Source organism: Zootoca vivipara, chromosome 7, assembly GCF_963506605.1.
Source record: "Zootoca vivipara chromosome 7, rZooViv1.1, whole genome shotgun sequence".
NCBI classification, from domain to species: domain Eukaryota; kingdom Metazoa; phylum Chordata; class Lepidosauria; order Squamata; family Lacertidae; genus Zootoca; species Zootoca vivipara.
Genome location: NC_083282.1, coordinates 17,473,276 through 17,500,508, shown reverse-complemented (window position 1 = coordinate 17,500,508; position 27,233 = coordinate 17,473,276). Strand labels below are relative to the sequence as shown.

The following is a 27,233-nucleotide window of genomic DNA, read 5'->3' as shown; positions in this document are numbered from 1 at the left end:
GGGATTTATACACGAGTGCACCATTCACAAGTGACAGTGCTGGGCATTCATTTTAGTGCCGGGATTTTTAAAGCAAAGTGTGAAACACCTTAAATGTTTCAGGGAACTATGAAGAGCCTACATGATCAAGGAGTGGTGATGATCAAGATTCAGGTTGCATAGAATTGGAAGGGACCCCAGGGGTCAGGAATCTCAATTAAAGCATCAATGACAGACAGCCATCCATCCGTCATTAAAACTTCCAGTGCAAAGCTGTCCCACTGTCCAACAGCTCTTCTATCAGAAAGCTCTTCCTGGTGTTTAGTCGGAATCTCCTTTCTTGTAAGCCATTGATTCAAATCCTACTGTGGATGAGAAAAGAGGCTTGCTCTATCTTCCTTTTAGAAATTTGAAGGTGGCTATTATATCTCCTCTTTCCCAGGCTAAACCTACCCAACTCCCTCAACCTTTGGGAATCACTAACTTTACCTGGAAGTGACGTGCCATTTACACCTGAGGTGGTGGTGGGGGAGCTGCTCCCCTCCCGTTGTTGCTGGGCTGCAACTCCCACCCCCCTTGACCATTGGCTGAGCTGGCTGGGGGGCTGATGGGAGTTGGAGGCCAACAACAGCCGAAGGGCCACAAAACCCACCCACCCAGCTTTGCAGCAATCAGCCTTAATTCTTAATAAGATAATACGACTTTAACGGGGCGTGCGTGCGTGCGTGTTAGAAAACACCTGTGCGTTGTTAAAGAGAGCGAATGAGGGGTGTGGTAGGTGCTGGAGACGCTGTGGGTGGTAAGCAAAAAAAGTAGAGGGGAGATGGAGCCGGCTGATGATAACATCGGCGTTAGGACCGCTCGGCGCGCTCAGGTCCGGAGGTGGTATAAGGTTCGCAATCTCTCTCGTCGTTGCCAGTTGCAGGAGCAGATTGCTTTTAAGTGAAACGGCGGTGCCACCCCCTCTGCGCCTTCCTCGCAGCCCGCCCTCCCTCTCGCATTGATCGCGTCCTGTCCTTAAGTTTGCGAGCTTCTTTTCGCCACTGCAGGGGCCGCGGCGAGCGAGCGCCCAAGAGCTGCCGGTAGGAGTAGTACCCAAGGAGAATTTGCAGTCCTGCAAAAGCAAGAGAGAGAGAGAGAGAGAGAAGAGGTGGGGTGTGTTGCATGTATATTTCATCCGATGGACTTTTCCCCGCGTCTCGCCGTCGACGCTGATGTGCAGTGACATTTCTGACTGGAGCGCCGCGACGCGCCCCGGAAGCGGCGGCGGCGGGGCCCTGGGAGAGGCGAGGAGGCTCTCGTCGGCGCCAAGGCTAATTGCGGTGATTTATGTCCCTTCCGAGCACCTTCAACGTCGGCGGCCGAAAATAAAATGAAAGCTGGGGGGGTCCCGCAGCGACAACCGCCGCCACCACCACGACGGGAGCAGCCGCGCCACCTGGAGCCGCCGCGGCCGGCGGGCGAGCAGCGCGCGCCCCGCGCCTGCCCGCCAAAAGTTTGACGCCAAGAAGTGCTGTGGCCTGAGGGAAAAGCCGGCGGGGGAGGGCGGGAAAGTCCCAGCGGAGAGGGACGCCTGAAGGGACGCCGTCTTCCCGCGCCGCCCTTCTCGCCACCTGTGTCCGAGCCAGGTCCCTCCCTCTGCCTCAGGATTTCCCGCCCCGCTGTTAGCCAAGCTGGGCTGCTGCTGCTGCTCCAAAGTGGCCGCGCCAGAGGAGTGGCTAATCCCCGCCGGGCGCCGCGCACGGGGAGCGCCCAGCCTCAGCCTAAGGCTCGCTTTGCTTTCCCTTGCCTCGCTCGCGCAAGTCTCTCTTTTTGGGGGGCGTGAGGTGTAACTTTGTTAGCTACTCGCCTGCGAAGGGAGAGTGGCGGTGGCGGCAACGGCACGCGGGAAGAGCGGCCAGTGAGTGCAGCCCTCGTTTTTTCCCCTCAGCGTTTCTGCACTGCCGGAGAGGCACTGCAGCCTCGGAGGCTCCTGCGCCCGCCAAGGGGGTCCCGAGCGAAGGCTGCGCCCAGTTCCTCGGCCTTGGCGTCTTCTCCTGCCCGACGCGCGTAGTGGTCGCCCTGCACGGTGAGTAAAACCGCGCTCTCCACGCAAGCCCGCCCGTTGCCCGCCCTCCAGACGGCGCTGTGCGAAGGGAGGGAGGGAGGAAAGGGATAAACTTCCCCACCCCAAAACTAGGTTTCTCCCCACTTCGGCTCGCTTGCTTAAGATCCCAGAGCTGGAAAGATCGAGGACCCTTTCGCAGCCTGCCCGGGGGAAACTTCGCTGTTGGCCAAACACAGAGGCACGAGATCCCATCCGAGGTTTGTTGTTGGGACTTTCCCACCTAACTGGCTGCTGCGTCGTCCTCTTTCCCTTCCACCGTGCAAAGGGCTACGCGGCTACCTGAAGGGGATGCTTTATTATTTTTATTTTCTATCCCGGGTTGGAGGGATGGAAAGTGGGGAGCATCCGGTGGCATTGGATCTGGATGCAGCGCTGTGGCTTGCTCAGAGGAAGCGGGTGTTCATCTGTCTATCTGCCTGTGTACTTTTTTGATACGCAGCTATCTTCAGATGCACATTTCCGTAGCAAGCAGAATTATTGTGCTTTTCTGGCGTTTCCTCTTCTCCGCTACCCCCTCCCCTCCCCGCAGTAACCAATTAAGAGATATTTAGAAGAGGGAAAGGAGATCAAACTTAGATATGAATAGAAACTGCGCCCTCTGCCGTTCGTCCGGGAGGGTCTTCCGCGGGGAAGGCGACCAGATTTCCAATCTTGGCGAAACGGCGGAAATGTGCTGGGGATTTCAGAGGGTATGTTTCTAGGAAAGAGGGCAATCGACCTTTTATTATCAAACACCGAATATGTTCAGTGGTGGTGGTGGGGATCCAGGCATCTTTTCTGCCAAGGCAATGAAGCCAGAGATGTACTCCTTGGGCTGCCACCGTCTCCCCTGAAATGCATTGTTCTACTAGTGGGGTGTCCTCAATTCTGAACCATCTAATTAAATTCTGCTTCCTATGGAAACCTTCAATCTGTTACCTTCCTGCCCTGGACCTTGCTAGCTTAGCATCTCATTTTAAAATCACAGAATCGATTGCACAAGATTTAAAGAAGGGAGAGAACCTCACTGTTGCAATTTACAAAAAAGGGTTATCCTCGCCATGAGATCTTTCACCGAAAAAAAATGTGTGTGTGTGTGTGTGGTTTTTTTTTTTTTGATAGGCAGTAAGAAAAGGGAATACGTTTGCTAAATACAGAGTACTTTTTAATGGATCATCTGAGCCAAAGCTGCTTTAAAAAGTGCACCATTCATTCTGAATCCGAGTAGCTTTTTCAGTTCTGTGAATAAACATTTTTGTGCAGGGATGAAATGTGATACAAAATACAGCAAAAAGACTGGGAGGGGTGGCTTAAGCCCAACTCCACTGGGTCTTCGTTCTGATCTGAAATGAAATACAATATTTCTAAATTGGTCAGATATAAGTGTTGGGGTTGTGGGGCGGCGAGAGAGGAAAATATGAGTTTATCCCCAAAAAACCCAAAGCATCAGATGACAGTGAGCTATGATGAAAATGTGTATTCAACAGATAACAACTCTTACAAGTTTGCATGCTTTACATCTTGTTCACTTAAAGAAAAAGTATGAGCCATATACTGATAAATATTTGTTTCTTCATCTTCCTGATTTCCAAATATATGAAAGCAGGAGAATAAATAAGGCAGTGGTGTAGATTGTGGGCTGCCAGGCCATTTTCCTCATAGGTTTCTTTGTTTTTAGGATCTGATTGAAAATAGCCCAGTCCTAGACCCGCTTAATTGGAAGTAAGCCACAGCGAACTTAATGGAGCTTTACCCTTGAGTGGATATGTAAAAGATGATTCTGTCAAATAGATTTCATAACACAATCTTGTTAGACTTTAAATGTGTTCCTGGAAGTCACTTATAGCATTATATAAATTCAGCCCATACTTTTCTGTCAAGTTTTAGGAACTTGAAAGATTTCTGTTTTTGCCCTAACAAAAGAGTTGGGTAAGTACACCACAAAATGTGTCATTTGACTCATTGTGGATCCTCTATGAACTATTTCCACAGCAGTTCGCTATTAGAGATGGATATTCATTCTTTGGCAAATTGTCACGCCTAAATCACATTTAAAAATGCAACTGCATTTGTGATCAAAGGTGTAGAATTATTACTATTATTTTAAACAAAGCCAGGGTTTTTTAGCTTATTGGCAGCCAGTTCCTTGCATATATTTAAGTGGTAATAAATATTGAAATTCAGCTGGAAAATTTTCTTATGGAGTGTTGCAGGTTGCATTGCTACATGCAGGATTGTTGCCACAGTTTGTTACTTTCCAACAACTTTCCTTACGTTGGGCAGGCACTAATCTTTCCCTGGTAATTGTGCCTAACTGTTGCAAGCAATAGGCTATTCTGTAGCAGCTACTTAAATGAAGGAGAGGCGCTTCAGCAATCTATGGCAGTTATAACAACAATACGTGCTTCCAACAGTGACTGATAATATTGCCCTCTAATGATAGCATGTGATTCATTTTCCTTCCAATTTGAATACTGTGTGAGGCATTCGTGTACTGTGTTTTCCGGATAATGCTGCAAGACAGAAAAACCGGAACAGTCATCATTGGGGGTTAGGTTGCTTTAGAGCCCTTGGTTTTTGTGATTAAATTTCAAATCTCGTCTCTCTCTCTCTCTGTCTCCTTACAACTTAGAATTCCAAAAATCCCCCTTACCTTCCCAAGGAAAAAATATCTGCACTGTTCCACAGTTAATTTTTTTTAATTGCTTTTTTTTTTTTAAAAAAAAAAAGCAAGACTATTTACCATCAAAATCCTCTTATATATTTCACCCACACCCAATGTATTTTACTACTTTCCAAGCCTAAGGGCATAAAGCATATACCCAATTATCCATATGGTCCTATTTTTGCTTGTTCAGCAGCTAATTTAGTATTTATGAAAAGCAGTGGGCTAGTTCTATATGCAGAGGTTTCGCATACACCAGGTTTCCATAGTCGTGAGGGCACTGTACAAAATTGGCATTTTCCATTTTTGATCCTACATCCAAGGAGGTAAAGTGCAAAACCTATTTTATATATATATGTTCCCTTTTAGCTTCCAAAGTTGACTGAGCTTGACCTTTATTTTTTATGTGGGCTAGTTTTAAATGCCGAGATCCTGGCTTACCCTACCAGATTTCATTTCCTGGGTGGTGGTGGTGGTGGGGAGTGGAAAATTGTGGTGGTTTATTGCACGTTCTGGATTGTGTTCATAACAGTATTATTGGAGCCTTTGAAGAAAACACCATCCCAAATGCCATGAAAGATTTTTTTTAAAAGAATTATCTGTAGATAATAGCATAGAATACAGTTGACACATATCTGCTTCATGGTTTCATTATCTATCTACCAATCTATCTACAGTACTAAGTTATGTATGATTTGCATGTGACAGTGTAACGAAAGGCTGCAAACCTGACCACACTTCCTTAAAATGCATAAACGCTTTGCTTCTTTTGAAGTAAATATAACTAGAACTGGTTTGGGTTCTTTATTTTTTTACTCTTTTAAAAATCAAAATCAAGCCAAGTAGTGAAGGCAAACCTCACCTGGAGAGTTCTCCTGACAGCGTCCCCGATCATCTCATTCTTGGGTGACAGTTTTTATAATGAGATGATGATTATTGCAAGTGTGGGAAGATGGTGCTGTTCCCAGTGACCAAGCCTACTACAAGAAGCTACATTTGCCAGCAAAATGCTAATGAGAATTGACAGTTCTCTTTTATAATAATTAATTACAGCTGGCATTCGCTTTTGGTGTCTGAGCTGGGGTATCAAATTTGGTACGCGTAATGAATGCAACATGCAAGGCTGGGCATCGATTACCGGTCCATGCCTAAGAATAGATTGCTGATTACGAAGCGATTAATATCACTGTTTTAAGTCATGATAAATGCAAGTTAAGAATGTGTGTGCTGGCTTCTGGGGGTGGTGGGTGTGAAATGCCTGCTGGCTTTTTTTTTCAGACACTGGAGAATAGGGCATAGGTGGAAAATTTAAGGGTCAAAATACCTCGGGAGTGATGAGCTATCAGAAACAAGGGACAGCTCCAACGCACTGTGTGTTGTGCCTCTGTTGAATACACTTAGCATAATTCATTTTTTTCAGCAGATTGCAATTACCTTTCCTTCAACTAAGGAAGATGCTCGTTTTTGTATGTGAGATGCTGTGGATCAATTCAGTTTAATATGGCAGATTGCATGATTGGATAGTAGGCAGAGGTTATAAACTCTTGAGAGGATTCACAACACCAGACGTCTGTTATTTGCACTTTGCTGTTATAGATCAAATATGAATTAGGAAAATGATGGGGCGGTAGTGGCAGAATCCTACTTGATTCTTCAACGCTCCTTAACTCCACTACAGATGTTAATGTTCAAAAAGTTTATGATCCTAAGGAAGTTCAACTAGGAATCTTATTTGAATTGTGCTGGAATAAACTGCTGTTCTGTTTAGGATCAAAGTGGAAATTTGTGAGTTCGTGCAAAAAAATAAAATCATTACGACTGTAGGTAGCTGAGAGCTGGCATTCATGAGTTGCCCCCCGCCTTCCCATGCATAAATGCAACATGGGTCACATGATGCTTTTCAATTTCAACACCTTTATTGGCATATATATAAAATATAAAAGACAAAGACAAAACATACAACACATATAGGTCATTAGTATAAATAGTGACTCTACATCATACAGAAATAATGGAGAGCAGGAGGAGGGAAAGGCACACAAGGGATGCTGTTGCCCCAAACACCAACGACCCTTAGCCTATGATCTTAAGTCAGTATCTTTCCCTGTGTCAGTGAGAGCTCATTAATAATGAGATCCTGCCAGCCAAAGCATGACATTTTTAATACATTAATAATATGTCTGTAATGTAATAGAAAACTATTAATCATGTACCGGACAGGTGCCAGAAATTTAAGCTATAATTGGCTGCTTCTTGTCAAACATGCCATTCACATGTTCTGGTATCTGTCTGATGCTCAAATCACCTGCAGAATCTTCTCCACTTTCCCCTTGTCAGCACACTAAATTCGATCAATGATAGTCTATAATTTTGCGTAATGACCATCATCATGACTCTAAACTTTCCTTAATGAGGATTCATTATACAGGGGAAAGGGTATAGCCTAGTGAACAGAGGGGTAGTGTTCAGTGCTGCTCTTAGTCTCCACTTTCTGCATTTGTGCTTTGTGTGTGTGCTGACATCTTGATTTAAAAAAAGAGAGAAAAACTCCATGAGAAAGGTTAGGTATTTAAGCACACATTTGCTCAGGAGTAAAGGGTCCTGAAAATAATAGGGCTTACTTGCAGAAGTGCATCTTTTTATTCACAAAGGTACTTCATCATTTCAGCATTCATTATATATGGCTTTTTCTGGTAATCATACATTTGATTTCTTAAAGAAAAGATCAAATAATACCAAAAAAGTGAATTATTTCTTTAGTAAAACCTTCCCCACCCCAATGATGAATGGGAGCGGGGAAAGGAAATTTGCCTTCTTTCTAAAAAGATGCATTTTGAAGTATACAATGGAAGAAACTCTAAAACAGTAAATTTGAAATGAATCAAATGCTGTTTCTAAATTACCAAATGAATGCATGAATTATCTTGGTGATGATTACATAAGACTAAGCATACCAAAACTGAAGGGAGATGTTGGACAAGATGATATGGTTTTAAAAGTATGTTCGTTGAAGAGTGTGTGTGTGTGTGTGTGTGTGTGTGTGTGTGTGTGTAAAATGCTTCTAGGTTTGTGACAATTTAAAATTCCAACATTGTTCAGCTCGTTGCTGGAAGGAAATTCAAGTAGCCAGAACACTTTCTAATGCAATGCAATGCATGTAACAGCTGTACAATACCATTTTATGAAATGAATATAATAGGAAATTGCACTTGCGTCCATAAGGCAATTATTGTAATTTGCTATGGAAACACAATTCAACCATCTGCTGGCACTGCGTAGTCTCTGTAGCTGAGTTCAGTTTCAAGACGGTGCCTTCTTTGAATAGATGGAATTTGTTTACAAAAATTGCTTTGAAGACCAGGTTCCCTTTCCCTGGAAGTAGATGTTTTCTGGAATGAGCTGTAAGAGGTTGCTACAATGTGGGGAGCTTTTTTTTCATGTATGTGGCATCATAGTCTCAATAATGCAACTAGCTAGAAGATCAAAACTCACAGAGGTAAGCAGCTGTATGAAGCACAGCTGCTTCCATATGCCAAGGGTAAGACTCTGGGAGAGCTGGTGGCGGATGGTGGCTTAATAACAAACAGATTGTTAAGAATGGGGCTATATGGTTAAACACATCATCTTGGGGAAAATTGCCAGAAAAAAACAGCTCCTTGTTCCCTTGAAGTCTGTAGATCAGGCTCCCAATGTTCAGACAGCATCATTAAAGGCAAACAGAGTGGCATATTGAAATGCTTCCATCTCGGCATAGGTCTGAGGACTGTGGCCCGTCCCAGGGAATAACTAAACTTTCGTATTTTCAGGGGCCACACTATTCTCCAGGTGCTAGACTCTAAGTTGGAACAATCTGATTTGCTTGGATCCATGAACCAATTGGCACCATCTAAACCTAAGGGCTTCACAGATTTTGAGCTCAAAATTCGTATTATATACACATATGCACAAGCTGTATGCAAAATCCAAGAGAGATGTCACAATCAAGTGTGGAATGCCTTTACTTCTTGGAGCCTGTAAACTCCCCCCCCCAAAAAAAAACCTCTTGGGAACTTTTGATCACAACTTAACTAAAATCTGGTAGAGCAGGGCTGGGCAGACTTCAAGCTTGTCGAATCTATATTCTCGTTGTCTACTAGGACATATAATTGGAATCAAAGCAGAAGATGCCGTAGGAATTTATTTTGAGTACTAGAACTGAGCTGAAAGTCCCCTCCACAGAAAGTCCACTCCCAGTTCTCTTCTTTTCGTTAATTTAGGTGGGGAAAGTTATTTTGTTGCTGGTACTGTTTAACAACTGGCAGTCAGAAACCGTTTCTGATCTACTACAAACCACCCCAGAGGACAGGAAATAATGTATTTTTTTTGGGGGGGAGGGGGATTTGATTAAGCCTGATGGCTGTTAGGTGAACACCTCTATCCTATGGTTCTGTGCATGATTTTGTATTGGGTTTTTTTTAAAAAAAAAAGTTGTAGCATTTAATTAATTTACAGCACAGTGTTTTATGTCCCTCTCCTGTAAACAGAGGGGGTTTGAGAGGATGGCTCTGGAAATTGACACATAAAGGGACATTAAAATAATAATAATAATAATAATAATAATAATAATAATAATAATAATATACAGAAGGCCTATAGAAAGAGGAAATTATTATAAGCTGCAAATGAGCCAACTGTTATCTTTGTCATTAAACACAATTAAACAAAAGAAGCAAAGCTCTTGCAGTGCTAATGAGGAAAAATCCAAAGAGACAGAAGTGTGCTCATAATATCTCTCTTATTAAGCTAACAAAAGCTGAGACATGTACTAGACACTTGGAGCTGTCTCCCAGGCCCTCTTTCCAAGAGATGAAAAGCACACAAGTTGTTGTCAGCCCTTTGTCGCTGTAATAAAAGATCCACTACCTCTGTGGGTTGGGGGTTTCTATCCCCCTTTTGGCTATGAAATTCAAAAGCTGTTTAAGGGGCTATTTCTTGCTCTCGGGCTTTGCCAAAATTTCTGAAGCAAATAAACCAAGGGAAAGAGGGAGAATGCTACATATCTGTCTTTGTTAGAGAGGAGTTAAATCTTTCTTGTCAAAATAGTTTTGGTGATGAGTGATTCCGGTAGTTTGTTCACTCCAGTAAAAGCCCCTCCAGTAAAGGTTATCCAGATTATTCCAATTTACCTTATATTGTATCAAAGGCTCTTGAAATGTCAACATATCGTATATTTTTCTAATGCATTGATTCTTGGACAATAACTCTTACTTTTATTGTTTCTAAAAGGGTGCTGGTGCCAGAAGAAAAGAATGATTGATGGCAGTTAGACACAGGCCTGTAGATGCTCATCGTTTTGCTCCAACAACTGATTTATCGGTTTGGCTGGCCATTCCTCATGAGCCGGGAAAGAAGAGGATCGCTCAGGATTACTGACTACACAGCTGAGGAGTCTGGCAGCATTGCTAAGCTATCATCTGATTTTGGACGTCCTTTACATATGTGATTAAGGCCCTGATACGTTGTTGTTGTTTTTAAGGCAATGGACATCCTTCAAATGAAAAACATCTCTTTGTAATGCCAGGCTACCACCAAAGTTTCCAACTGTAAAAAGCAACCACTGTAACCTAACTCTTCTGCTCTGATCCGGAACATGTTTTTACAGTAACTCGCAACTCCTGGTGTACATACATGTATAATATAGACCACACCTTTGATTGCTACTGGTTATAGCTGTCAAGGCACCTGTGAAGGATTTAGAGATGTATTTGTCAAGATTCTTGTCACTTCATGCCCTTTGGGTTACTGTGTCATCGGTGATACAGCACTACACTTCGGCTTGGGGGCATTACGATGTGTGTAAGACCCAGATTTACACAGATGAAGGGAAGTTTTGGGATTACACGGCCTGTCAGCCGGAAGCCATAGATATGATGAAATATGTGAAAGTGAGCCTGGATCCACCAGACATAACATGTGGAAATCCACCAGAGACCTTCTGCGGAATGGTAAGGCAAAAACCTGAATGTTGAATTGTGGCCTAAAGGATAGATCCCTCAGCACAACAAAGCGAATATCATTAACTTCAGTCTTGTGAACCAAGACCAAGGATTTAGGTTTATGGCAAAATTTGCATGTCACTCTATACTATAGGTCTGAAAAACCTAGGTGATAAGTAGTCATTCAGTATGGTTTTGTTTAGGTTCAGTTGGTATCAGTGGCAAAACCATTACTGGTTCCTTCAAATGAAAGGTGTGTCCTTTCACAACTGCAGTATTTTGAGTTGAAATGCACCTGGGTTCAGCTCCTGGTGGGGATAAAAATGCAACCAAGGTTAACAAGATTTGATTTCAAGTGTATCTTGGTGTTGCCAGCATCATTAAGTGGTGCAGAGCATCTGAACTCTGCCAGGTAACTTCCCCTAAGAAGGTAACAAGCTTCTGCAAAAAGATTCCTAGAGAAACTTTCCTACGTGTATGGCAATCCTATTTTTTCAGAGCATTTACGGTATTATTATTATTATTATTATTATTATTATTATTATTATTTATTATTTCTGAGTGTGTGTGCTGTTTTCCTATAAATGAACGAACCCAAAATCCCAAAGTTAGAAGCACGCTTCTCTTGGGCAAGATGAATAACCTAATAGCTATTTAAATCAGCATTGGATAAAAATGCTGACTTGACCTGCGTATGAGTCCCTAGAGTTTCACTAAGCTGGTATATGTGTGATACATACAATATATATGGAATCTCACCATTTGTAAACTTGCTCTATAATTTAGGTGCAGTGAAAACTTATGCTCTGGTTTTGTCAAAATGCTGGACGTAAAAATTCTGTCTTAACCTGTACACACATGCTGGAAGCTCATTTAGGGCATAGTCTACCCAGTGTGTACCACATTGAAATGAGCAAAAGTGGTACAAGAGGGCTGCAAGCTCTGGTATTCATTTCATTTGGGCAGGAGGGAATTGTGTTAATAACACCTATAAAATAATATTGCAGATCCATGATTAATTCATGTAATTTTTAAAAGTGTGCTTTTTGTAAAGAGTTGGGTGCTCTGCTTCTGAAATGACTGAGAGATACATGTTTGGTGAAGAATGATAGTTCACTGGTAGAATGATGTGCTTTCTATGCAATTCTTGGCATCTTTGGATAGGGCTGGGAAAACCCAAGACTCCTGCCTGAAACCCAGGAAAGCTACTTCATGCTAATGTAGACAGCACTGAGGTGTAGATGAAGCAATGGTCTGACTCCGTATAAAGCAACCTCTTGTGTAAATTCGCTGTGGTGGAGACATGCAATGTGATCTAGTCACAGGAAGATTTCATTTTTAATACTTCTGCTTTGAGGAATGTTAACATGCTGAGAATGGGATGAAGGTTTCACAGGGATGTTTTAAATTTAGCATGTTCCAAATCACAGTCATGGTAGGCACGCAGTTAGCATATGGCTTTCCTTTAAAGTGTTTCTGGCCTTGATCGAGACTCTTGACAGGTCACGTACTTTGTTTGGTCTCCAGACCCTGACCTGAGGTTTCAAAGAGCAGGAAGGGTTCATGTGCAGTCTGTAGCCCAGGCATACGAATGAATGAAAATGTCATATGAAAAATTTGATCCGCAGCTTTTTCTCTCTCTTGCTTATTCAAAAAGTTAATAAACTCCCAGGAATTTATTCACCAGAGACTGCAGATTAGCTTCAACAGAACAAAGGGAGGGAATCCTTGTTGCGTTTTTAAAATAACTACTTGCTTGATCACCAGTGGCAAACAAGAATTGCTTGTAGGTGATCAGAATTGTGGGCTACTCACTTTTAAGGGCTTCTTCGCAAGGCTGCTGTGTCCAACCATGTAATCTTAACCCTGTTTACTCATAAGTAAGTCCTACAGGGCTTACTCCTGGGTAAGTGGGGTTAGGAGTGCATCTTACATTGTTAATCCCTTTTCTGCTGCAATATACCATACTTGTGTAGATAAAGTTATAAATGCTTGATTAAAAAACTGTCTAGGACCAACAACATACAGGAAGCATTAAATTCCAGGCTTTGCTGCGCATCTCCTCTTTCCATGCTTGCTCACTGCCTGGGTACCAATGGAGGATGTCAACAGCATGGGAGCCAAGAGGGGGAAACAAGTGGGGAGGTATCAACACGCCAAGGGGAACCTTGGCATTAAGAAAAGTCCATTAGGAGAAATAATGTAAAACAGACTTGGAATACTGAGTATTGTTGGAAAAGAAAGCTGGAAAACTAGGAATGAGGGAATAGAACGCCCTCTTATGGCTTCCAGTACCCCAGAGCACACTGACTGACTAGAACCTGGAGAAGAAACACACTCTTGTTAGGAAGAGAAGGTGCACAGCAATATTCTGTTGCAGTTCTTCCTCATCTGTGCAAGATTGTTCTTTTGATGATCATGATGGCTGTTGCACTGCTTGGCCAAGCTGATGATGGCTAGCATCATGTTCACCTGTGTAGAGAATGAAACCTTTTGTAATCCAGTCTCCACGGCAGGAGCGAGGAGTGGATACAGTATTCCTCTTTCTGTTTCACTGCTGTACTGTGGGTTCCTTCAGCTCTGTGCCCAGCTCTCTTTCCTTCAGATTTAAACTGATAATTTCTAAAATTATTTTCAATAATGAGCCGTTTACAGTAGATGCTTCCCTCCTCCTCCTCTCTGCAAGTTTCCGGCTTGGAAGAGCTCATATATGCATTAATTAAAACAGTGGGTAAAAAGAAGCTTCAGACTTTTGAAAACCAGGGGGAGAGGAGTCTGGGGGTTCAGAGAACCCCAAGTTTGTATCAGTGTTATTTTGTTTCAGTGGATGTTTTTGATGTTAAAAAATATGAAGAAAATTTTTTAAAGGAGCTTCAGACAGGATTCCACCACCCCACTATTATTTTATCAATGCACACATGTATATGTGCACCTCAGTTAAATCACATCACGGAAAGGAATCTTGGGGGCCCTTGTGTGACGTGACCGTGCAAAGGCTCCTTTTCATCCTGTGTTTTAAGGAAATGCACATATGTGCTAATGTGCATTGGCAATCTGTATGGGAGGGGGAGTAAGAAAGGCAAGCTGTACATGAGCAGATAAAGCCCATAATAATAATAATAATATCAGATGAGGTCATGCTGCAAACAAGATGAGGTCATTCAGAAGATCAAAATCCAACAAAAAGTGCACATGGGCCAATTTCATCAGCATCACTCCTGGGCTATTGCTTGAAGGTGGTGGAGCATGTGCAAGAAGCCCTAGGTTCATTTCCCGGCGTCTCCAGGAAGGACTGAGAAAGAGCTGCTTGTGGGCTTTCCAGATGCTGAACTGGATAGATCTTAGGTCTGAAAGAGCAGGATGCTGGTGTATTTACTTCTCTGCTTGCAACCTTGGAGAGCTGCTGCCAGTCAAGGAACACAATAGGGAGCTAGATGGACTGTTTGAGCCAAGGCAGCTCCCTGTATTCCTAATATTTGTGCATGTGTATTTCTCATGACAATTTATTGTTTCCAGCTCCCTGGGTGGCTAGGTGCCCAAAGAACATGGTGCTATGCAGGAATGATTGTGTGGGTGGGAGTGTGCAGTGAGGGAGGCAGAAAGAGCAGAGGTGCAACTACCAAATTGCCAGTGTCCACTTGTAATTTGCAATAAACAGTAGTTTATTGAAGAGTAATAGCGACCAGAAGAGAGGAACTCTTTATTTCCTAGGCAGCCTTTGCTGTCACAGCCCAGTGCAACATCCGAGTGTCTTTAAAAAACTGCAACTTATCTTGGAATTATCTGCAGCATGCTGCAATTTTAGTTTAGCTTTCTTTCTTTTTCCTGGAGAGGTTATACAGTGACTTTGAAACAGCCTACAGATGGAGGAAGTCTGTGTACGTTTGTACAATTTATAGAGCTGAGTTGCTGATGGCAGCGTAAAAGCAAGCCTTTGAGTGCCACTATGGATTTCCTAGCCAATCAAAACTAAATTAGGAAACAAAGATTATTAAAAAGTCTTCTGTGCATGTAATTCTAGCATAACATTATGAGTTGGACCTTAAATGTTTTCCTTGGAGATTTTCGGCGTCATTAATGCAGCAAGCCTTTCATTACCAGTAGGCTCGCATTGCTAAAAAATTAGGGAAATAAAGGGCTCTCTGGTGTAGTTAGCAGCGCCATGATTATGTTTACTGAAATAATTAAACCATCGGATTCCATTCATCAGACTAGTTTATAAGGCAAGAAATGAAATGAATCTGGGGTTTCATTTGGAAATGCCCTAATATATGCATGGATGCCTAAGGACAACAAATCGATACAGCATTGCAGCAGCAATATCAAGAACAAATCTGGTATGTAAGGTTGGTAGCTGGTAATTTATCATGAAGGGGAAAACAACCCATTCAGATTGTATACCTCCCTCCTTTTCTTTCCTTCCTTTCTTGATGAAAATGGGGTTTTTTTGGTGAATATCTTCATGTTTTTATGAATGAAGGTTACGTGACCTCTAAGCACTGCATTTTCTTTGGTTGTGGTTCATTTTATTATGTTTGCATTTTGATGCTCATGATTTTCTTTTAAGGTATATGAAGCCACCTTGAGTATTTTGAAAGGTAGTGTAAAATTAGTAAAATAGCACTGTTTCCCACATGGGTCATGGGCAGTGTTAGATATATATATATAAGCTAGGTGCCTCCTTAAGTCAAAGGTTAGTCACCAAAATGGAATGTCTAGTTGTCATTTGGGGCCAGACAGTTCTAAAGTCTTATTTTTCAATGCGGCTTTTTGGTTCTGATTGTGCAGAACCAAAATATAATGCATAGAAATCTACAGGATGTGTTGCTAGTGTGTGAAAACAGTCAGGATCCAAGGATTCCCAGGCATGCACCTCCTGGCGCCTGGGCATATTCACTTGGTTGCAAGTGGCTGATAGCCAGATGTAAAATGTGCCTGGGGAATTTCAAATGCTGGCTGCAAGTAGCTAGCCTCGCCTAGGGTGTGAAATAGCCTGGCACAGCACTGGTGGCAGAGCTTCTTCCTTGCACACAGAAGGTCTCAGGTTCAATCCCTTGGCAACTCTAGGTGTGGCCAGGAATGTCTGCTATCTGAAACCCTGGATAACTTCTGCCAATCATTACAGACAATACAGAACTAGGGAGGAAGACAGTTGATCTATGTTCCTACACCCCACCTTTTTCCATGGTAGGACTCCAGCTAGCATACATAGCATTCCTAGGTGCTTCTCTCCAATACATGGTGCTGACCAGATCCAGACCTCTTTAGCTTTAGCAAGGTTCTTGTATGTGCACCTTGTGTTTCCTCATAATTCCCATCATGGGGAGAACACTCCATGCCAAAGTCTGCATGCACCTCTATGGATGGAAAGATAATGCTTTTCAGAGCATCACTTCATAGCCCCATGTGATGTGCATGGTGGAGAGAAGGGGTACATATCACTTCTTCATGCAAATAGGAGCAATGCAAATAGGAGTAAGTTTATGAACCGATATGTAGGTTGTAGGCATACAATTGCAGGTACTCTGAGAGTGATTCTGGGAAGGGATCAAGGGGAATGAGTGCATTGAAGGAAATCATCTGAATCTTTTTTCAAAGTCCTATGCAAATGCACATTCAAAATGTCATTCTTTCTGGCCCAGCTAGAATACTGAATGAATATGTTTATAGTGATAAATACTATGTACTGTATGTTCCAAATGTCTGCGTTGGAGTTTCCATAGGCTATTTGTAGTGGCACACTTCTTGGTCTCATTAAAGGAATATAAATGTTCCTAATATCGCTAAACCCTCCATGATGGCTTGCTGTGGGATGCTTGTTTCTTTTGCACCCTGACGGGAAGAGCAGCAAAAAGAATATATCTTTCATGAATCAAAATTAAAAAGCCACATTCCAGGAAAAACAGATTCTAATGTCATTCATTAATCCACTTAAAAGCATGCTTGTAAATTATTAACAGGATTATGCCATGATGAATTTGACTGTGAATCTGTTTTCTAAAAGCAAGGTTTTTGGTTTTGTTTTGCTCCGTTTTCAAGAGAGAAAATACAACTAAGAGTCGTCCCCCCCCCCCCCCCGGATCACACAAACACATTTTTAAAGTGAAGTCAGTATGTTATAAACAAATATGCTACTTTAGTAGTTGGACACCATATTGGTGAAATCTTACAACAATTATGTAAAATAAAATGGTTTTTAATAGAAACATGTTCTGGGGAAGCGCTTTGCATAGTGACTCATGAGTTCGCTCATTCATAGGTGGTTCCACGGGCAGCAAACCCTGATCCAGATACTGTACATATCTATTTTTCAGTGCATGGGATCTTCTGATCTAACCACAGCTATTAATAATACTTCAGCATTCTAAGCCTGGTGTGGGCAGCTGGTTAACTCCCAGCCTGATGGGTGAACAATGAACTTGCCTTTGCTCATTCATTTTTTTATTTTTAGCCGTTCTGAAGAGAATGATGTGGAGAATGATGATGTAGCCAGTGAGCAGCCCTTGCAAACCCCTGGGCTCATCAGCCAATGCCCAATTTATCAGGTTGCTGGCGCTGGGCTGCTCATGAGGGAGGATGTCTTGCTGACAGTGTTCTCAACCTGGGGAAAGGAGGGTACCATTATTAAATAAGGAAATACCATTATTTCCTTAAACAAGGGGGTGGGGGAGCTTTGCTGCTGATTCAGGTGGCAGTGCAGGTGCAGTGCAAGCAGAATGATGGCACTGCCATATACTGCAGACTGGCCCAGTGTGCGAATGATATTATTTTTAAGATTAGTTTTATTATTTGCCCCATCCATCTGACTGGGTTGCCCCAGCCACTCTGTCCTGAGAAAAAGCAAGGTGGGGGACCCACAACACCACCTGCCACCTTGTTTAAAATAATGGCAATTGCCCCTCCCCTGCCAAAAATGAGTATAAATCGGACGAGGTGCCGAAAATACTTCTCCCTATCTGCGGGTTGCAAATGTCACTACAGAGGGGCGTGTGTGATATTTGGTCTCTGCTCTACTAACTAGATGAACTATCCATGCTGGGATCACATCATTCTGGTCCTTTGACAGCTGCATGGAGACCAGAGTGGCTATTGTGAATAAAAAGAATGACTAGCGCTGATCTAAGCAATTATCTTGATTGGTCAGCATCTATTTCATTGTCCGGATCTGGAATATAGCTGATGTTGGTTTCAAACTAGCCAAATGACCCCCCTTTGGGGGGGGGGTCTATTGGTTCGTGAGGACCACATCAGGCATGCTTTTGGAGACAATACTTGTGTCCAGTTTTCCTAACCGAGCTTTGTACACAGCTCCAGAAGCTGGCATGAAGGACAATCCATGCACAGCAGATAATTGTGTGCAAGGGTCCACGTCCGGACAGAGATAGCTGTCCATGCTTTGGTTGCCTTGCAGTAGTCTAAAGATGAGGTTGGATATGTTTTCTCCACTGATGGTTGGTCAATTCATCCTTCTCACATCATACTGTTTTAAATGAAAGCTGAAATTCCTTAAAGAACGAGAGAAATCTTGCGCCTTGCAAATAAATCAAGTTAGCAACTGGACAGTTTAGCTAGGGGAGCATCAGCTCCCAATCTTCATACAGTATTTTACTTTGAAAAATTGGCAGTAATCTTAGATGCTTTATCTAATGGAGTGAAGCAGTGGAAGCTTGGGATAGAAAAATGTTAGCCTCTTAAGAGCAAAAGGTTCGGCAATATCCCCAGGCAGAAATATCCATAAACACATCATCTCTTAAGGTTATATTTTTAGTACTTCTTTTTTTTGTCTCCAGAATTTAATAAATCCACATGGGAACAGTCACTTGGCAGTGACACTGTCTTGATATTTAAGTCCTGACAGTGTGAATGTAATTATAGAGAGAGGCCTTTGAATGAATTTTAATAACATGTATGCCCTACAAAGGGGATAGTTTCTTGCACTTTTTGGTTATTAATCTCCTTCTTTTACTTGGGTGCTCAGTGACTTTAAGTCTGCAGGGGATAGTCCGAAGTCCAGTTCTGCACATACCTAAGCAGATAAGTAATTTTATATCACAAATCTACAGATCTCAGCATGGCGAGAGATATAGAAGTAGTAGTTAAAGAAGAAGAAATACATGAAGCCTACCTGGTAATGGGTTGCTTTATAGGGCTGGGCGATAGCTGGGTTTCAACTTCAGGATATATCACCAGCTAAACATGTGTACAGTAAATATCAGCAACCTATTATGGTTTAATAATCACAGGGCAGCACCAGTTTTAAAAGACTTGAGATTCTATAAAGCAGTATGCTAATGCAAAGACAAATCATCAGTTTTGCTTATAGAAAAACTCACCCATTCAGAAAATGAATCTGCTCAAAATAAATATGATACATATTTCTTGTCCTGTCTGAAAAAGGAGTCAAATTATACCAAATGCTTCTGTTATCTGAGTAAATACCTGCTTATTTCTAATCAGTTTTATGATCATCCTGGGAAGATTTTTTTAAGAGGTAGGAAGCTCTTCATTCTTCAAAAAAAAGGGGGGGAAGCAGGAAGACTTAAACAAGCAATGAACTTTTCCACCATTGTAGAAAGAAAGAAACAGAGCCTTCTACTTATGTTGACCACCTTGAATAGAAAAGTAGGGTATACTCATGTGTATATTTGGTGGGATTACTGCTCTTTTATAATGTGCTTTGATAATAATATGCAGGTTGGTTTTTCATTCTTGTCTGAAACCTTTCAAGACGTTGAACTTGGTCTACAGAACCCTGCATAACTAAGGGGTCTGTTTACCGTGGATGCTATCTCTTTTCCTAAATTCCATTATGATCTATAACAGGCATGTCCAACAGGTAGATCGTGATCTACTGGTAGATCACTGGACGTCTGTGGTAGATCACTGGCTCCCCCCAAAGAAGCTCAGCAACTTTGGCTCCCTCTACATCTTTGCTCTGAAGCCCCCAAAACAGGGCTTTCCTTCCTAAAAAAAAAGTTCAACCTCGACCTGATCACTGCCAGTTTTTAACTCTGTGAGTAGATCAGTCTCTTGGAAGTTGGCCACCCCTGATCTATAAGTTCACCTCTAAAATCAGCACACCAGCACATTTTACAGCTTTCTTGTAACAGCTCTGTCCTCCATTATGGAAACAGAAGCTGCCACCAACAAAATTGTGCTGCCCACATCTTCATCTGGGTCTTTTGTACCACCATGTGGACTGCAGACTATTTTATCCATCTGATTTGCATCAATGCAGCTCCACAAAGAGGAGGAGCAAAGCAGCTGCAAGCTTTTTTCCAGGAAGCTGCAAATAAACATTTCACTTAAGGCAGGAGTTGGTAACCGTTTTGGACCAGTGAGCGCATTTGAATTTTGAGCGCGTGCTGGGGGTGCCAGTCACAAAATGGCTGCCATGGGGGCAAGGTGGGGCATAGCACAAAATTAGAGAGAATACTGGTGCAGCTTTCCCCATAACTGTATTTCCATACTGTAAAGGGGTTATTCTGTTGAATTTCTGCTTATCATATAAGCTGTTAAGTAGCCTGCTTTTCCACAGGGTGTATGAGGTGTTATGGGAGGGGTAGTACCTCTGGTAGGGGACACGCCATGCTCCTCCTGGGGTAGTTTGTCCCCATCATGCACTCAGCTCTCAACTGTGGCTCCTAGAAGCTGTCAGCATGTGACAGTGACCGCACAACGGGGAACGGCTTTGAGTAGCCGGCTAAACCAGGTGAGGGTAGCTGATAGGTTTCAAACCCTGAGTGAGTTAGGAACTTCCATTGCATGCAAAGACAGGCATGGATTGAGCAGTTGAGAGCAATAGTGGGTCCAGTGGTCAAGAAGGCAGAAAAACACTGATCCCAAACCTCTGCTGCCTTGTGGGATAACTTCAGCAGAAGAAAAGGATAAGGAGTAAACCCTAGACAAATCTGAAGTGGAGCCCAAAAGGCGATTGGATGGTGCCTTGTACGCCGCCTTCTGGCAACCTGCAGGCAAGCTTATGCCAGATGTATTGTTCTGCTTTCCTTTGGACCACATCAGAGAAGCCAAGAGGAGGGTCTAGACGTCTGGGCAGCCCGGGACCTCCCTACACACTGCTCAGGCTTGTGTCCCAGGGAGGGCACTTTGGCGCTGCTAATACAGAAGTTTGGCTTCTGCCCTGGAGGCGCACTCCATTGTCAGGTGCCAACAACCCTGTTTCCCCCCAATGCCAGCCATAAACCAAAGCCTAGGCTTCCATTCTGTACCCACTTACCTTGGAGTAAGCCCAATTAAACACTTACTTCTGAGTAGACATGCATACCATTGTGTTGCAAGTTAACTATACTGTTAATTCTTAGGGGGTTCTTTAGCTCCTGCACAGCAGGACTGACTTCAGTCTCTATGCGAAGTTTTCACAGTTGCCTTTTGTGGGGAAGGAGGATTCTTCAAGATCCACCTATGCATACTGCGTGGTAGTATTTGCAGACCATAACTTTTACAGATCTCCTGATCTTAGATGAAGCCAGAAAAAGGAAAGATGCCTCCTGGTTTCTAGGGGAAAAGGAAGGGAAAACTATGGAGATTCCAAGGACGAAAAGAACACAGACGCTGGAAGAGTGCACTAAAAGGGAAGGAGGGAGACATAGCACATCTTTAAGACACCAGGGATTCCTATTTGCCAGTGTGCAACAACTCATGCATCCATCACAGCTCTGACTTCATTCATTGGTTGAAATACTGATAGGCAGGAGCAGCCAGGCTGACTCACTTCACAGGAATAGCTTAACTTGAGGGCTAGAGACTTAACTTTCTGAAAGAAAGAAAGAAAGAAAGAAAGAAAGAAAGAAAGAAAGAAAGAAAGAAAGAAAGAAAGAAAGGCCAGGGGTGCCAATAAAGACTTTAGTGGCAGCGCACCCATTTGTGCCAGGTTGGCGATCTCAGCTTTAGTATGTTGGGCAAACCTGGCCCATGTCAAGCATTCTGCTGGTGCTTTTGAATGCATGGTAGTCGTCCTCGTAGTTAGAGGTATGCAAAGCCGGTTGCTGTAGTCTGTGCATGTTTCTACCTTGCCATGCTGATGTTACATTTACCTGCAACAGTGGGCATGTAGCTTTTACATTGGAACTTGAAAAAATATGAACATTTGCAGATACCCTAATAGAAAACTCTGAATAACTTTGCTGTGGCAACGTCACTGTCATATTCTAAGAGTTTTAACTTGCAACCGCCTACCCCCACCCCACACACACCATGCTGCCGATATATGTCTTTGTGGTATTTCTTTAGACATCTTTGCCTATACAGATTTTTAATTTGCATGCAAAAAAACCCAAAAACCCAGCAGCTACTTTTAATTACATGTTCCTTTATTCCAAGAGGCAGAAGGTAAGCCTTTTTATAAGTAGGTAGTTAAAAAGCCATTAGAAATGGCTCTTTATGATGAGAAGAGCATTTCCGTACAAATAAGGGTGGTGCTTTCTAACATTTGAATGTTTTAAACTCTTTATCTGTAAAACTGTTGAGAGCCATCACCCAAACTAATCAGTTTGGATTTTTAAAAAGTATTTTTTTTTTTACACCTGATTGTAGGAATCTTTCTTCTGGTGACTATTAGCAGTTGAGCTGCTCACGGCTGACATTTACAGAGGACTGAAGTGGCGGGGGAAGAAAAGAAAAATCTAAACAGCAAGCTAGTAAGGGAGGGGAAAATGATTCATATTTTGAAATGTATCATGTGTTCAGCCGCAGAGGGAGAAATACAGGTTGCTGTTCTGGTAACAGATCAGAAGAATAAGATTTCGTGTGAAATCAACCCCTATGTTTCTTGAACCTTTCTCCACTTCCCTCCATGCTGATGTTCACAACTCTTCTCTCCAAATGTAAGCATGTGATTTTTACTATTAGAGAGCCAAAACATCATTGCAAAATGGCATGCATCTTATCTGCACCTAAATCCACACCACATTGCCTATTCAAAAGCAGAGAGATCTCACCAAGCAATGCCCAGATGTAAAACATGGTTTGCAGTACAATCAGTGGGAATAGTTACTTTACAGAGCTGCCCCTGAGGCATTAACACTCTAAAGCGGGCATCCCCAAACTCGTCCCTCCAGATGCTTTGGGACTACAACTCCCACCACCCCTAGCTAACAGGACCAGTAGTCAGGGATGATGGGCGCTGTAGTCCCAAAGCATCTGGAGGGCCGAGGCTGGGGATGCCTGCTCTAAATGCAGGGAGACAATAGAGAGGCAGGAGAAGGGAAGCGATGGGATCAATGGGAGCAAATGCAGTTATACATACCGAGGCTTCATTGCAGCTAGGAACATGGCTCAAAGGGTTAAGCTCAACGCCTTGTGTAGAAGACTACCAGTATATCTGAGGAGGATTTTTGTTATTGGCTTAATTCCACGTCATCGTGCATGTCCAGTTACTGCCTCCTTTTGGGATAATCTGCAGTCTCTGGGTTTGACCATTGTGGATTTTTCAGCATCCCTAACTAGAACAATCCTTCACCCTCTATCTTCCTAGGGGTGTGGGAGAGGCCTTCCCACTGTTTTGGTAATCATATAAAACTGGTAAGCGGAAATAGTGCAGATAACCCAACTGCAAAACTTTGGTTAGGTGTCTGTCACTTCTTGTGTCCTGTCTGTCCTTCCAAGCTGTTTATTCTTTTTGGGGGATCCTAGGCTTCCCCCTTGGCCTCATGCTTCACAGAACAGAGATTGCATCAGTAAAAGCAAACAGATTCATACTAATTTAGGAATATCAGACCAAACAATGAAATCTGCTTCGACAATTGAGTGTCGGCATCTGGAGCTCTCTAGTGTGTTTATTTATGATGTGCATGCTACTGCAGAAATGCACCTATGCAGTCTGTTTCATGAATCATGGTTCTGTGACATTGTAAATAATGTAAAAAGGAAATGCACCCCAACAAACTGAAGGCCAAATGGAGAAAAATGAGGTGTGCGTGGACACACAACCTCTTGTAATACATATATTGTACAAAACCATTTAATGAAAAGTAGTGCCAATTAAAAAACAAGCAACATGTATCTCTAATTGTAGCATGATTTGTTCATATGACATTTGCTTTATTTTAATCAAACACATGCATGCGCTTGCGCGTGCACACAAACATAATTTCCCATACCTCCCTTTTATCAATCTTGTAGAATAGATTAAACACAAGCATCCTTTGGATTCCCAGCTGGAAACCAAGGACCTGGAACATATCACTCACTCATCCTGACATTTTTATTACTTTTCAAAAGTGTCAAGGTTTAATTGTTTCTTGGATTGAGATTGGCAGTTTAGCCTGCTCTGGCAAAAGCTTCTTCCCAGCTAGTCCTTTGTTGTACTTTTAACTGCTGACCTTGCTTTTTGGTGAAAAAATCCTCAGACTTTTCAACATCCTTTGTAGTAGCTCTTCCAATGTGCAAAATGAGTTGTCGCACTTGGTGCTGCTCTATACTGTCATGCTGGTTCAACTTTCGCTGTGAAATAGTTTTCAATTTAACTTATTATACGCCACCTCTGTAGGATGGGGTGACTAGTAAATAAACCAATCAATCAATGAAGGAAGATGAGTAACTATGAGGCATGACCTGGGGCAGCAAATAGCCAACGTGGTGCCCTCTAGATGCTGTTGGACTACAACTCCCATCATTTTCTGTCAGCATGGTCAATGGGGTGGGATGATGGAAGTTGTAGTCTAGCAGCATTGTGATTATTTTTTAAATTTGTTTACCGCCCTATACCCGCAGGTCTCAGGGTGGTTCACAGCATAAGATCACAACACAGGATATGGCGGACTCTCCTTCCTTGGAGGTTTTAAACCAGAGGTTGGATGGCCATCTCTCATGGATGCTTTAGCTAAGATGCCTGCATTGCAGGGGGTTGGACTAGATGACCCTTCCAACTCTGTGATTCTATAGTTATACACTGACTGGCAGTGGCTCTCCAGGGTTTCAGAAAGCAGATAATCCCAACCCCACCTGGAGAGGCCAAGGATTGAAACTGGGACCTGCATCCAAGGCAGATGTCTGCTCCTGAGCTACATCCACCCCACAGAAGTATATATGCTGCTATTATTATTATTATTATTTTATTTTGTAGTTACAAAAAGTTGGAGCCAATTGTGAGCACCGAACTATCTCTCCAGTGAGCACATGCACCGATGGCCTCAGTAACTGGAAGCAGATGTACATGTGGGGATGTCATTGTGGTGCGGCCGCAGTAGCGGAGTTGGTTTCACACTCTTGCCACTGTGCCTACACCACACTGACCTCCCGGCCATCTCTCCCCTTTCCCCCTTAGCAACCTGCACTGACCTGGTGTTGGGAATCCAAGGAAGGCAACCCAGCCCCACCCCACCTTGATATGGGTTACGACTAGGGGTCGTAGCCACTTGTCCCAGGCAAAATATACAACTGTCATCTTACACAACTGTCTGAAACACTACAGTTGCACCAAACATGCATTACACAGTGGGTGTCATCATCGTTACCATTATGCATAGCTGTCAAGTTTTCCCTTTTCTCGCGAGGAAGCCTATTCAGCATAAGGGAATTTCTCTTAAAAAAAGGGAGAACTTGACAGCTATGCCATTATGCCACTTTTCCTTCAAGGAGATGAAGGAGAATGTGGTTCCCTCTTCTATTTTATACTTAGTTTGTTTAGGCTGAGAAAGACTAATTGCTCCAAGACCACCTAGTGAACTTTGCGCCAAAGTGAGGAACGGAAGTCTCATTCTATCAAGTGCACTTGGTGGACCAGGCTTCCTCAACCTCGGCCCTCCAGATGTTTTTGAGACTATAGTTCCCATCATCCCTGACCACTGGTCCTGCTAGCTAGGGATCATGGGAGTTGTAGGCCAAAAACATCTGGAGGGCCGAGGTGTTAGACCATCCAATGGATGTCACAGAAGTGAAAGGGAATGGTGGAAAACCAGCCCACCACCCTGAGATATGCTCTGGGGAATAGAGTGTCTGTTGCTTCTGTGACTGCAAAAACTAATTACATTACATTAGGTCTACTAAATGCCTTGCACAGTTTAGCATCTTGGGCAGGTTAATCAAAGGACTCTTAAGAAACAATAACAATTATTATTATTATTACTACTACTATTATTAATATACAGTGCCATTGATGCCATTGAAACATAATGCAATCATTATCGTTAAATACAGTCCTGTAGCAACATTGTTGAAAAAGAATTTTTTTATAAAAGGCAGATCTTGTCCCCCAAAAGCTTGCAGTCTGTGTTCGACAATGGAAAGAGAAGGGTGGAGGGGAGGGATGGAGATGCAAGAAATAAGGAAGGACAACGCAAGCAGAAGCAGCTACACAAAAAATTGTTGTGGTGACTATAGTGTTTCTATTTCAAATATTAGAGAATGATCCAAACCTACCTCCTCCCCAAAAAACCTACCAAAAAAGAAACAAACCACCGGCTATGCTATAAAAAGAAACTACCGTAAGCATTGAGACCCTCTTTTCAGCTATGATTTCTTCGCCAGCTCATGATAAAAGAGCTTCTTTCCAGAGCCCCCTAAGCGATTGCCTGATAAAATCTCTCTAATCTCATTTTTGTATTCATTACCTAGATCAACCTTTTCTTGTGAGTTTCTTTCGCCAGCATACTGATCTGTCTCCAGCAGGTGTGGAAACTTGCAAGCAGAACAAAAGTAACGTGGCACTGAGATTGTATCAAAACTGATAAAACGCTATTAGGAAACTTGAAGGCAGCTGAGAGGTGATGGGGGTAACACGAAATCCTTAGCTCTGTGTTGCTACATTTGGGGGTTTTGCGATATTCTCAAACGAGGAGCGTACATGTGCTTTTTAGTCATTTCCCAGTGTGTGTTCTTTCTGAACTGAACAGGGGAAAAATATTCTGTTGCTGTTCCTAATGATGTGCACTTGCAATTGTGGAGAAGGGCTGTGGAGTACAAATCAACAGTGCAAGGTCCTGCTACTGCATGTAGAGATGATCAGGCTATTTTTATATTCTATTATTGTTATAGTAGATAGGTTAGACCAGGCACCCCCAAACTTCGGCCTTCTAGATGTTTTGGACTACAATTCCCATCATCCCTGATCACTGGTCCTGTTAGCTAGGGATCATGGGAGTTGTAGGCCAAAACATCTGGAGGTCCGCAGTTTGGGGATGCCTGGGTTAGAACTTTTTGGGGGGGTAAAGGTAAAGGGACCCCTGACCATTAGGTCCAGTCGTGACCGACTCTGGGGTTGCGCGCTCATCTCGCATTATTGGCCGAGGGAGCCGGCGTATAGCTTCCAGGTCATGTGGCCAGCATGACAAAGCCGCTTCTGGCAAACCAGAGCAGCACATGGAAACGCCGTTTACCTTCCCGCTGTAGCGGTTCCTATTTATCTACTTGCATTTTGACGTGCTTTCGAACTGCTAGGTTGGCAGGAGCTGGGACCAAGCAACGGGAGCTCACCCCGTCACAGGGATTTGAACCGCCGACCTTCTGATCAGCAAGCCCTAGGCTCAGTGGTTTAACCACAGCGCCACCGATAGTAACGCAGGACAGCCCC

At 43.0% G+C, this 27,233-nt stretch overlaps 1 protein-coding gene across 2 annotated transcripts in view; it reads left to right on the top strand.

Moving 5' to 3' along the window:
- Nucleotides 1-909: 909 nt before the first annotated feature.
- The window catches only part of NTNG1 (netrin G1), a 210,248-nt gene continuing 183,924 nt past the window's right edge, over nt 910-27,233 (top strand). For both annotated transcript variants that reach the window (XM_035123311.2, XM_035123309.2), the window contains exons 1-2: nt 910-2,047; nt 9,996-10,714. In XM_035123311.2, coding sequence (XP_034979202.1) covers nt 10,469-10,714 — 246 coding nt within the window. In that variant the 5' untranslated portion in view covers nt 910-2,047; nt 9,996-10,468. The remainder of the gene's footprint in view (nt 2,048-9,995; nt 10,715-27,233) is intronic.